This window comes from Ascaphus truei, chromosome 8, assembly GCF_040206685.1.
Source record: "Ascaphus truei isolate aAscTru1 chromosome 8, aAscTru1.hap1, whole genome shotgun sequence".
NCBI lineage: Eukaryota > Metazoa > Chordata > Amphibia > Anura > Ascaphidae > Ascaphus > Ascaphus truei.
In genome coordinates, this window is record NC_134490.1 from 41824902 (window position 1) to 41838752 (window position 13851).

At 44.0% G+C, this 13851-nt stretch overlaps 1 protein-coding gene across 1 annotated transcript in view; it reads left to right on the forward strand.

Annotated features, from left to right (window-relative positions):
• FBN3 (fibrillin 3) overlaps positions 1–13851 on the forward strand; it is a 181428-nt gene that overhangs the window by 82325 nt on the left and 85252 nt on the right. The window contains exon 7 of the mRNA XM_075611661.1: positions 9201–9398. Coding sequence (XP_075467776.1) covers positions 9201–9398 — 198 coding nt within the window. The remainder of the gene's footprint in view (positions 1–9200; positions 9399–13851) is intronic.

Genomic DNA, 13851 nt, shown 5'->3' on the forward strand with positions numbered 1-13851 from the left:
ACATCCAGGTTTATTAAACATTGGAAAGCATGTCAACCCATAAGTGCTGATCTTTATCGGCAAATAAAAAAAAATACCACCTGTGAGCACATTCACCTGTCTCAAACAGGTCTGAAATCTGCCTTTCCCCATTATCTTTGGTAATTTAGGGTTGCCAGGTGTCCGGTTTTGAACCGGACAGCCCGGTATTTTGCCCTTGCATCCGGTATAAAATGAAAGGTAATACTGGACATGTCTGGTATTACTTCTCTCTGAACGTAGGGTGGCTGCGGGGGCCCGGCAGTCGGTCAGAGCAGTTGCCGCAGGGCCTGACTCTCCCCCAGCTGCAGGCTTCTCCGTCACTGTCTGTCCCACACCGTGGTGCCTGATGCTGATGAGCGGCCGCATCCACTCCCTCTCTCCCCCCCGGCCTACCCCCCTCAGCCACCAGCCCCCCCCCCCCAAATAATGCCAGCATCTGAAGCACTTCAACCACTGGGCAAATTCACTAATACCCTGATACACATACAGTGACTAATGCACACATCTTAACACATTAATACACACACGGTGATACAGATACAGACACACACATGCTGATGTACAGACAGACACACACATGCTGATGTACAGACAGACACTAATACATTCTGATGTATAGACAGACACTAATATATACATTGACACACACGCTGATATAACATACCGATACACATACAGACACACTGATGTACTGTACACACGCACTAACATTTGGGGTTGTCAATGTTATTTTAGACCTCCATTCTCTACATAGAAACAAACCTTCAGAAACTGTTGGAGGCATGAAGTTATACTCATTACAGATTTATATTGCAGCTTGTTTATTTTTTTGAGAGGCCCAACCAAGCGCTGCTGATTTGAGAAATTCGAGACAAATGAAATGTTGACTTTCTTTTTTCCAAGGAGCTGAAATGTTTATGAACAAGAAAATATGCTTGAAAGATCAGTTACAGATGCATTCCCGGCCCCCCCCCCCCCCTTCTATTGCTGGGTAGTCATTAACGCTGATTGATCCCCAGCAGGCTAATGTAAATAGCCCTCAGTGTATTTATTTTACACTCCAGAACAAAGACAGGAATAATTGCTTTAATGTCATATGGGTCTCAAGTAACTGTGTTTGATTTCAATCAATGGCAGGCTACACCCATTTAAATATGTAGTCTGAAAATGTAAAAAATGCATGGGTATATATATATATAATGGAAATATTACAGTATGCTCATTTGCATGTCTTGGACAGGTCTGCAACCCCGCCTTTCACCATTATCACCCAGCACACAGCGCTTCCACTGCAGCAAGGGATTCTGGGAAGTGACATGCAAATGAGTACACAGTGCCACCTTTTGCTTCAAAACCATATAACATATATATATACACACAAGATAACTCAGGGCACATAATTCATAAAGTTGCTAAAGTTTGACGAGTGCCACTGTCAGGATACTTAAAAAAGTATAATGCAAAAAATCAAAGAGACGGGCCCTCCAAATTGCACAAAATGAGATCATGAACAAGGCTCCCCCCCACTGGGAGCGCCATGTTTTGTGCAAGGATGGAGTAGCAAAGAGAAAAGGAGTGGAACTCTGCTGACAGACATGTGTTGCCTAAGTGCACTATAAATACAGTAGGTCATACAAAAAAGGATAAGCAAGGCACTCATCGGTCTTATGTGTAGAGAACAAAGTTGAATGCTTAAAACCTTTTTCTCAACTTTTTAAGACCTGTGAGTGCCTTGTTCTATATATAAAAATATATACATACGTACATACATAATATTTGTTTTTGCATCCAGCAAATGATACAACATTGTGTATCATTTCAAGAATTATAGGAATAAATATTTTGGGATTTAGAACAAAAAGAAGCACATCAAGGGCTTGTTAGGAGGCCGCTATTCTTGGAGACCGAATAAAGCAAACAATTAAAGTGCTTGATATGTCCTAACTATACTAGTCCAAATGCCTTAGAAAAGTGGTGTTACTTTGAATTAAATTACCCGTGGTTTACATTCTCTCTAAAAAATAAATAATCAATGGTGATTGATTTCTATTTCGCCCAAATCTGACACCTAGAAGTATTTCTAAATAAAACATTTTCCCCAAACGTTTTTATTAGGCAAAAGTAGTTAGTTACACAACAAGTCATAGTTTATACATAGCCTAATACGCACGATTTTTCTAAATCATTTTTTAAAGTTAGCTTGTAAACATGGTGAGACTTGGGAGGGGTTTGATCGCCTCTGGCTGCTCCTTTTGTGAGACATCACACAGGTAAAACCCTCCTCTTTTCCCCTTCCTTTATTTTTATTGACTCTCTGAGAAGGACAGTGGAATTGGGGTAGAGAAGACACTTGATTGACAAACACTTTACCATTCAGTGGCCCTGAAGAAATGCAATTTGTAGCTAATTAACAAGGATAGAAAAGCGACCACATCTTTGCTCTTAGCACGGTTAGATTAGTTTAAGGAAGCAATCTGTCAAGGATTGTACAATGATTTGCAAAAGATTGGTTTTTGGACACTGCGCCTTTAAATAAATACCCTGGTCTTTAAACAGACTTGTAAGCTTGTAAATTAAAAAAAAGTAGTGGTACTCTGATGATAAATTAGTACCATCCTACTTTCGTCCTCCTTGGAAATCATAACACAACCACTGTTGGTTTGCGATGTCTTCTATGATCGGGTTGGTTAATCCATATTTTTGTTCATCCCCTTTGTATGCCTCTCCAGTGGTTAAAATGGTGTGCGCTAGCATGTGGCAGTGATTAAACACTCCGGTCCCACACTCAGGTTCACCCTTAATAAAGAGCAAAAGTATTAACAGGCTGTCAGACAGATTGTCTCGTAATAACAAGGCATTTCCTCTTGTACTCGCCTAAAAGTCACACGCACTGACAAAGGAAAATACATTTGGGACAGGGGGGCTATTTATTTATTAAAGTTTCCCGACTGCACAAGTGGAGAAAAAAAACAGTACCAAAAGAATTGCAGTAGGAAAACGCCTAATGCTTTTAATGGGTCGTAAGAGCTTTATTGTATTGTATTGTATGTCTTTATTTATATAGCGCCATTAATGTACATAGCGCTTCACAGTAGTAATACAGGTGGTAATCGAATAAATAACAGATAATATAAATAACAGATCATGGGAATAAGTGCTTTAGACATAAACATAACTTTAGCGGAATGTTTAATGACGTCAAGTAGACCCTGGTTCTGACCAGGGCGTTAGTCCCTGGTTCTGACCAGGGCGTTAGTCCCTGGTTCTGACCAGGGCGTTAGTCCCTGGTTCTGACCAGGGCGTTAGTCCCTGGTTCTGACCAGGGTGTTAGTTCCTGGTTCTGACCAGGGTGTTAGTCCCTGGTTCTGAACAGGGTGTTAGTCCCTGGTTCTGAACAGAGCGTTAGTCCCTGGTTCTGAACAGGGCGTTAGTCCCTGGTTCTGACCAGGGCGTTAGTCCCTGGTTCTGACCAGGGTCTTAGTCCTGGTTCTGACCAGGGTGTAAGTACCTGGTTCTGACCAGGGCGTTAGTCCCCAGCAGAAAGCTTAACTGCTTTCCTCCAGATTCTATTTCTTTTGCTAAATATGGCGCTGTTTTGTACACAAGGTTAGCTCTAGTTTTGCAGCTGTGGGAGACTTTAGCAAATTCCCGCACCCGAGTGCCACGGCCCCGCCGTAAAATCGTGATCACGTGACCGTTCCTCAGCGCAATCACGTGTTCGGGACCGGAGGAGACCTTCCATTTTGTTGCATTACAGATCTAGTCATATACTTGTCATATTTTGGTAAAAGGTTATCAAGCATCGACATGTGGCCCCTTAAACATGTCACCGACACTAATACACTTTGGTCCTTGAGGGATTGAACCTTTAATATTATTGTGTTTCAGTCAATTAGTCTGTGTCATGCAAATGAGGCCGGTGTACTTTGCATGTAACTAGGAGTGGCTCAGTGAGTAAAGACACTGACACTGTAAACAACGCTAAATTAGAAGCAGGAGAACCTGGCTTAGGCTACGGTCCCAGTGCCTGCGCTGCTCGTGTGCCTGCGAGGCTGGCGGCGCGTGCAGCCGAGTCCCCCGGTCTGCAGTGAGCTGCAGGGGAAAAGACGGGGGGGGGGGGTTGACGGGGCACGACTGTGATGTCACCGGGCAGGTTCGCCCTCATTGGCTGAACCGCCGGTGGGCGTGGCCTAGCGAGTCCTGATCTCAATTTTCTTGAGAGCTGGAGTTTCTGTCGGCGCAGCACGGCGGCCCCCCCTCGCAGCGGGCCCGGCTCTTGTCCCTGCAGCATCTGCCACAGCGGGCGCTGCAGTAGCCAGCGGGGACCTGGCCTTAACCGGAGTCAGCGCCTTGTGACCTTGGTCAAGTCACTTTATCTCACTGTGCCTCAGGCACTAAAACATAGATTGTAAGCTCATCTGGGAAGGGAGTGTCTGTAAAACTTCCTATGTGCTGCCAACCGCACACTATACTGTCATTGTAAAGTGCTTTGAGTCCCATTGGGAGAAAAGCCCCATATGAAATAAAGTTGTAAAGTTGTTAACTACCCAGAATCCTTGTCTGCGGATAACATGTGACAATGGGATGAATAAACCAGGTTTGGAGACCTGTGGAAGACATGCAGATACACTCATGAGTTTTCAGTCTTTGCAACCTGTAAAACCAGAACAGTCTGCTGGGGAATGTGATAAAGCATAGCAGCTATGTTTAGAAGAATGTCTGGTGACGTGACCCCAAGGCCTGTTCTGCCTCCAGAAGGTTACAATTTAGCATCTCCAGGGGGCTCTTTAACTCGTTCCCATGACGCGTAAGAAATGCGAATCGTGTGTCCCATATGGAAAAGCTGTGCTGCTCTTATACTGTAAGGAGGATGCAGAGGCACTGTGGAAAGGGCAGCCCTCGCAACAGGAAAATAAAAAGTCTCTACTATTTTAGGCAATTATCTATAAACTGCTTTATATAACTATGGTTTGCGTCAAATTAAAAAATCTTGTTAACTATTTTTCATATAATTTGATGCAGATTGTTAACTAGGGAGGTTTGGGACAAACCAGACTTGCACTCCTATATCTGCTCCCTAACTCCACCTGCTGCTCCACATAAACACTCTCTATATCTCCTACTGCTCCATATAACCACTCCCTATAATGCCTCCTATTTTTCCATATAACTGCTTCCTATAATTCTTCCTGTTGTCCCATATAACCGCTCCCTATAACTCCTATTATTCCATATAACGGCACCCTTTAAATCCCCCTATTGTTCCCTCTAACCGCTCCCTATAACTCCTCCTATTTTTCCATATAATCACTCCCTAAAACTCTGCTCTCTGTAACTCCAATTGCTCCATATAACCGCTCCCTATAACTCCTCCTATTGCTCCATATAACCGCTCCCTATAACTCCTCCAATTGTTCCATGTAACTGTTCCCTAACTCCTCCTATTGCTCCGTATCACTGCTCCCTATACTTCTTATTGCTCCACATATCTGCTCCTTATACCTCCCCTTATTGATCCACATAACCTTTCCCTATAACTCCCTCTATTTCTTAATTTAACCGTTCTCTATATGCCCCTTTCCATTGCTCCATGTGACCTCTCCCTATAATGCCTCCCTAACTATCAACATGTCCCAAATCACAGACGAATGAAGATGGGACAAAATACACCTTGATACATGAATGCAAAAAGACTCAGGATAAAAATACTCTCTTTGACCCTTATTCCACATGCTGTGAAGCTGCCTTACCATTGCTCAATAAGATATGCTCTCCATTAGTTTGATTAGGAAGACGGCCTCACTGTTTATTGCTCAGTATTGTGTTACATAGATCCCTTGGTCACTTCACTGCTATAGTCACCAGGAAGTAAGGCGTTACCAAGCTGCTTAATAAAATTACTTCTATAGGAGATGTTAATGGCTTGGTTCGAGGGTAGAAATGAGTGCGACATTCCCCACACTCAATTCCCTAAAAGGCAGAAATGGCAAAACATGAAATTCTAACATTTTTGCTGTCAAAATGATATATCTTTGTAACAGCCTGAAAAAAATTCCACCAAGGTTATTAGGACGAGGTCTCTAGCCAACAGTCACACGTGTTCTGTAAACATCCTAAAACATGCACAGTATTTGTAAAGCAGCAGCCAGCATAAAGCTGTTTCCGTATGTGCTGTGTGTGGTAGCGTGCATGTTTTGAGAAAGAAGGGCAAGCAATTGGTGCAATATTTGCGCAGTTGCAAAATCTACCTCATTTTTCAACCAAGTTGTCAAAATATTTGCAAAGGATTCTGGGTAGTGAGAGGTTGACGAGCACCCAGTGGGTGTGTCACCTTTAGCTTCCAATCCATTTGTTATATGGGTTCTCTAGTACTTTTGGTTGCTGCGTTAAACAACTTGTACGGAGTCACGGCTTCCCCGTCCCAGGCATAGCTGTAGAACCATCTAGAATGTAAGGCCACGTCCATCGTGCACGTAAGCGCACACGCAGCGCGAGCAACAGGCCACACCTCTATGAGGCAGGCCATAGAGCGTGCGACCGCGCGTGCGCTGAGGCGCCATGGCGAGGCATTGGTTTCAGGAGACAAAAGAATTTGTTTCTGTCGCACGACAGCCGGGTCACGTGAGCGGTTCAGCCAATGAGGGTGAACCAGCCTCGTGACATCACGGCCACGACTCCACTGCGCCTCCCCGTCGTCGTGGATCTCAGTCCACAGATCGCTCGGCCGACCGGCATGCGCGACGCCATGCGCTCCGTCGCGCACACACCCACTATATCCGAGGTCTAATGAAGCAGGAAAAAGTTCGATTTAATCCATGTTACCAAATGGATAGTAAGCTAAAGGTGACATGCCCAGTGAACTCATTCGCAAGTCACTTCCCAGAATCCTTGTCTGCATCTTAATCACTGTGTGACAAATAACAATGGGGTGAATGAAGCAGGTTTGGGGCCTGCGCAAAACATGCAGATGCACTCAGGGGGATTCTGGCTTTGCTGTACTGTATGGGGGAGAAGACTTGTCACATTTTTACCAACCATAACCTGATTATAGCTGCCTTTATAAATTAATGGTAGCAATAAAAGTGTACTCATCCATTTAGTGCCGCCAGGGCACCTACGGGGGATCTGAAAACTCAGCCACCGTGTCATTATGCTGAGCTAGGATTAAATTATTGCACATATTGTAGCAGCAGCACCCCCCAAGCTACATCAGATACTTGAGGTATCCCGTATGTATCAGAACACATGTCCTACATGTCCTAGGGTCAGCCATGAAGGGGGCAGAGAGACTCAGATTCCCAAACTATAGTTGCATAAGACTCTCCATAAAGATCAAGTTTGATGCAGTTGGCAGAGGGGGAAGGGTCAGCTTTTTGCATCTGTGATTTTTAACGGTCCAATTAAAATAGCCATGGGAGTTGTTACCCCAGTGAACTATTAGCAGGAAAGCACTAAAAAAGCCCTGTTTATTTTCACCAGGGCTTTTCCTGCGTAGTCTAATTCGCTTCCATTAAGTTTTTTCGACGAGACGAGCATAACTGCATTACTAGACGTACTACAAATGAAATGTCTAACAGCCACTTAACATTCCTGTCTCTTGATTTAAGATTAAAAAAAAAAAATACATATAGGAGACATACCATTTATATGCCATTTCTCTTCCCTTTCCTTGAATTCCTGGTGCTTTTGTTGGCTGACGTCCATATGTTTGAGAAAGTGTACGTTACAGTTTAAAGGAGCAGTCAAATAAACTTCCACTGTAGTGAAAGTATGATGTAAGTTATTTAAGAAAGTCTCCCGGCTGCACAACGAGGGCAAAAAAACAGCACAGGACTTATCCGAGAAAAGGAACCCCGTTGAAAGCAATTGGCGTTTCTCCTATGATAAATCTAGTGCAATTCATTTGCACTGGTTTTGCTCCAGTTCTGCAGACTTTAGTAAATAACCCCATGTTGTGTAACCAGTGTGATGGCACTCGGGAGAGTACCAGTACTCCTACGTTTACCCACTTACCTATGTAGCCAGACCAACATTCCCCAGGGCCGTGGTAAATAAAGCATTATGCTGCGTCTCTGGAAAATATGAACTCCGCGGGCAGCTGCAGCGACTTCGATGTTAGCGAGCTGGGCTGCCTGCAGGTCCCCCTGGATTGGCTATCCCGCGGCACGCGTTGGTCACGGGCAAATCTTAGTCTGGCTACATCTGTACAATTAGACTGGGTTTGAAGAGTGCACATGAAGTAGAAACCTGGGGAAGTTTGGAAAGCTCTGTCCGTGGTCATTTCATCTCCAACGCTATTCACCTATTAGGTATCACGGACTACATCAAATGTACATCTTTAAAAAATAACAACAAAAAAAACACTGCTTATTTTTTAAAGACTTTCCCTCTCTCCCGCTCTCTGCATTGCAAGAACACCTACTGTCTCTGTAAGTTTCCCATTAAACCTCTTAGATTGTAAGCTCTTCGGGGCAGGGATTTCCTTTCCTATTGTCTGATTTTGCTGCACTTATTGTATAATTATAATTCCCTGTACTGTATTGTTTGTGAAGCGCTGAGTACACTTTTGGCGCTATATAAATAAAGACATACAGGCATACCCCGCATTAACGTACGCAATGGGACCGGAGCATGTATGTAAAGCGAAAATGTACTTAAAGTGAAGCACTCCCTTTTCCCACTTATCGATGCATGTACTGTACTGCAATCGTTATATACGTGCATAACTGATGTAAATAACGCATTTGTAACAGGCTCTATAGTCTCCTCGCTTGCGCACAGCTTTAGTACAGGTAGGGAGCCGGTATTGCTGTTCAGGACGTGATGACAGGCGCATGCGTGAGCTGCCATTTGCCTATTGGGCGATATGTACTTACTCGCGAGTGTACTTAAAGTGAGTGTACTTAAAGTGGGGTATACCTGTATAATACAATACAATATTGCAGAAATCAGATCAAGCTGCTTTCCCCCAATCTTTCGTACTTTTACGTTTTTGAAAAATCGAGCACAGTATCACTACTTTAAAAAGAAAAAAAGAAGAAAAGACTGCAACCATTGTGTGTCTAACATCTTCACTACCAGTATTACCGGTTGCTAAAACTATATAGAAGGGGTTTATAGCCGCAATACACAATGTAGTTCATGCCATAACAAATCAGCATTATCGTTCTTTCCCTCAGATTACCGCACCGGCCCGTGCTTTACGCAGATCAGCAACCAGATGTGCCAGGGTCAGCTCAGTGGCATCGTGTGCACCAAGACTCTGTGCTGTGCCACCATCGGCCGCGCCTGGGGTCACCCCTGTGAAATGTGCCCTGCTCAACCACATCCGTGCCGCAGAGGTTTCATCCCGAATATCCGGACTGGAGCCTGCCAAGGTAAAGCCGGGGGAAACTTGAGGAGCCGCAAAGGTTTTGGAGATTGTCCAAAGTCGGCAGTGCGAGATTCCCTAAAGAAACCCCTCCATTATTGGCGGAATTCACAAGCGTGGTAAATGGTTGTGGAAAAAAAAATCGGGCTCACAATTTATGGCTTTTTTGGCTTGTGAACTTAAAGCAGCAGTTTACCCTGCTTGTTGTTTATTTTTATTTTTTTTATAACAAATGTAGGTAGCAGGGGATCTCCAGAGCTCAAAAACATACATTTCAGCTACAGAACTGTTTCAGAGATACTGTATGGTCATGTAAATGTAGCGTTGGTACCAGGAAACAAAATGGCGATGTAAATGTCCCCTGTTGCACCGGCCAATAGGAAGGCATGTCATCAATTGTGGCTTCCTGTTGGCCCACATGATGAGGGGAATTTAAACAACCAGGAAGTATTTTATTGGGAGACAGGAGTGTGTCGGTTTATAGAGCATTTGTAAGTGGTAGTGTAGCCACATTGCAGAACTGCTTGATCACACAAGGTGAGTTTTCAGATAGGTCTTGACGTTGAAGGGGTAGATCCACAGAGCTCTGTACAATCTGGGCAACTAACGTGACGTTACCTAAATAGTAGGTTTAACGGGTGTCCACCAAGCTAAATATACCCACAAACAACTGCAGTTAGTGATCACATTAGCATAGGCTGTGTACCATGGGAAGTTAGTAATGCTTTGAGTTAGTATCAAATTAGATGGCGTTAAACCTGTCTTACCCAAAGGTGGCGTTATTTCCACGCAGACTCTGAATAGGTGTTTCATTAAAGTAAAAAAAGAAGACAGGAGAGGAAAAGAACCCTACAAATGACAATATGATGGTTAAATCATACCCAACTGTGGTCTTACACTTACCCAGACCCTGTAAAAGACCGATTTCAGGGTCTGAATGTGGGTTACGGCAGGTTTGACCTAACTAACATAACGTTAGATCCCTGCATTACTGTAACTATAACGGAGCTCTGTGGGCTTAGGCGTTATTAGAGGGAGTGCCTTTTTTTGCATAGCATTAGCACTAACGTCCGTTATGGTAACGCAAGGGCTCGTTACGACTGAAACCAGCAATTAGCACATCGTAAGTGAGCTTTGAAGTTCCCCCTTAGCACTTAACGAGAAGCTAATGGAAGTTAATGTCTCGTTAAGTCACTAACAGAGCTCTGTGGATCTACACCGAAGAGAGAAGGAGCTTAGCACATAGGAGTTTCAGAGCTCGTGAGCAAGGTCTCATATCTGAGAAGGCAGTAGAGACTAGTGGGAAAGAGAGAAAATGGACACAGTAGTGGAGACAAAGAGCACAAATGAAACTATCCTGAGAAGACAGATTAATTTCCAACGCAAGAGAGCTTACAGGACGGGTTAACTGTGTTATTTGTCTAGATAGACTAGACCTGTTCCAGCTCCCTGTGCCCAGTTTTTCTGTGGCTTTAAACGGATCCATGTGAAACCACAGACTTTTGAGGCTGTTTTGGAAAAAAATGTGCAGTTAATTGCTCCGCTAATCATGGTAAATTGAGTCTTGTTTAGAGTTCGCTTCTCCACCCGCTGAGTGGCAGGAACTGGTCAATAATCACACGCTAGGGATGGATGCTTTGCTCCATGGGGCTTTTGCTATGTGTTTTCAGTCTTATTATTTAACCCATAGCTGCCAGCTCTTACTGCATTTCACATGCTGCTTCCTGCATGTGGATTGAATGGCACAAATGGGACAGTAATTTGTGAGAAGAAGCAGAGGGGGCAGGCAGGCGACAGTGACAGAGAAAAGGAGCAGAGAGAACACTCAGCAAAGGTTAAAAGTATCATGGAGACAGAGATAAAAACAATGTACACAGGGGACAGTCACAGAAATGTCACACTGAGCAGGTCAGAGAGTGATAGAACAGGGACAGTCACAGAAATGTCACACTGAGGAGGGCAGAGAGTGATAGAACAGGGACAGTCACAGAAATGTCACACTGAGGAGGGCAGAGAGTGATAGAACAGGGACAGTCACAGAAATGTCACACTGAGGAGGGCAGAGAGTGATAGAACAGGGACAGTCACAGAAATGTCACACCGAGGAGGGCAGAGAGTGATAGAACAGGGACAGTCACAGAAATGTCACACCGAGGAGGGCAGAGAGTGATAGAACAGGGACAGTCACAGAAATGTCACACTGGGGAGGGCAGAGAGTGATAGAACAGGGACAGTCACTGAAATGTCACACTGAGGAGGGCAGAGAGTGATAGAACAGGGACAGTCACAGAAATGTCACACTGAGGAGGGCAGAGAGTGATAGAACAGGGACAGTCACAGAAATGTCACACTGAGGAGGGCAGAGAGTGATAGAACAGGGACAGTCACAGAAATGTCACACTGAGGAGGGCAGAGAGTGATAGAACAGGGACAGTCACAGAAATGTCACACTGAGGAGGGCAGAGAGTGATAGAACAGGGACAGTCACAGAAATGTCACACTGAGCAGGGCAGAGAGTGATAGAACAGGGACAGTCACAGAAATGTCACACTGAGGAGGGCAGAGAGTGATAGAACAGGGACAGTCACAGAAATGTCACACTGAGGAGGGCATAGAGTGATAGAACAGGGACAGTCACAGAAATGTCACACTGAGGAGGGCAGAGAGTGATAGAACAGGGACAGTCACAGAAATGTCACACTGAGGAGGGCAGAGAGTGATAGAACAGGGACAGTCACAGAAATGTCACACTGAGGAGGGCAGAGAGTGATAGAACAGGGACAGTCACAGAAATGTCACACTGAGGAGGGCAGAGAGTGATAGAACAGGGACAGTCATGCTGGGAAGAAGCATCGGGACATAAAAGAACAGGGAAAGAGGAAGACAAAAACAAAAAAGGGCTAGTCACTGCTAGAAGAGCAGATCACAGAAGGACAGAGAAGAGGAGAGTGAATGAGACGGATACTATGAGGAGGAGCCAAGGGGATAGGACAGAGGTGCACAGTGAGAAAAAAGGGACAATCCCTGTGAAGAAGTGCATAGAGGAGAGAGGATAGAGTCGCTTTGTCCCTAACACTTTGCTGGTTCCTCTGGCACTGAATAGAACTGGAATATTTTAGGGAGAGATCCCTGATGTAACACCAAGCTGTTTTAGGATCTGTCAGTATCCTGCACCCATCTGCCCCCAATCACCCTCTGCAACACCCCTTTTGATGTATCTCCCTTTAGGGAGATTGTGTATAAACTGGTTAACGCTTGAGTGCCCGGAGAAGCTGCAACACATTACAAAACGGAGAAGGGGTTAAGGAACTTCTTGTTTATGTTAAAGGATGCATAGCTGCCAAAAATTCTTCTGGAGGTTTACATTTTTGTGATTCAAGGATGGGCAGAAGAGTCAGAGGGTCAGACAACCTCTCAATCAGAATAGAAATACACAGTCCTTAGCAATTACATCTTCCGAAGATTTGTTGAACCAGATTTTTCTTTAATTCCTCTGAGTTTACAGTTTGATTTGTACAGCCGGAGAATGACAAAGTGATGTGTTTCAGTAATACACATAGCTAAACATTGCAGATACGGTATTAGATTTTGGCAAGGCAGAGCAATTTCTAGTCTAGAGAAACACAGCACCAAAGAACTTTGCAATGCACTACTGGCCCTGCTGCCAGCGCAGGGGTTAATTAATTTCTTAATGTCTTTAAACATGGTCACCCCTTTGTGTTTAGTTTCTCTATGAAATGTTCATCCCTGCAGCCCTCTCCTAAACTTCCCCAGACGTTATTAAGTCGAAGGAAGTCCCTCTAAAAATCAGTGCAGATAGAATCAGCTGATGATACCACTGCCCTCACTTGGGAGGGAGAAGTCAAATAAAAGAGAGACGAGACAAGCAAGGGATTCTGGGAAAAAGCAACCATAGATACAACGACCAATCCTTATAACCCCAATTGTTTATAAATTTGTAGATTTGGGGGAGAATGTTGTGTCCTCTTTATAATGTGCCGCTCTTTTACATGATACGTTTAGTGTAATGTTGATTTTGGACACAATTGCACCTTTAAAGAGGCAATTCAAGCCGCACTCTAAAGAATTATTTTTAGATTGGTTCTCCTGTGATCGATCAGCAACATCCTGCTTCCCAGGGTTCACTAAATGGCTTCCTTTCAGTTTCAATAAATCCTGCAGTCAGTGTAACTCAGCAGCTACAATGTAATTGTATATTACTAAGGTAATATTATCTATTGTTACAGTTTGCAGCTCAAACTGCTGGGAATATTGACAACAAATTATCACAAACAGGAAAGTGTTGCAAATATCTTGCACTGCTAGGGAGGTGGGCTAAAGCCTGCTATAGAAGCATAGGATGCGCAATATATTAAAACTAATTTAAAATGGCATTAAGAGTTGAATTTAAAAACATAAAATAACGTAGTAAGTATTATCTAATACCACAGAACTGATTT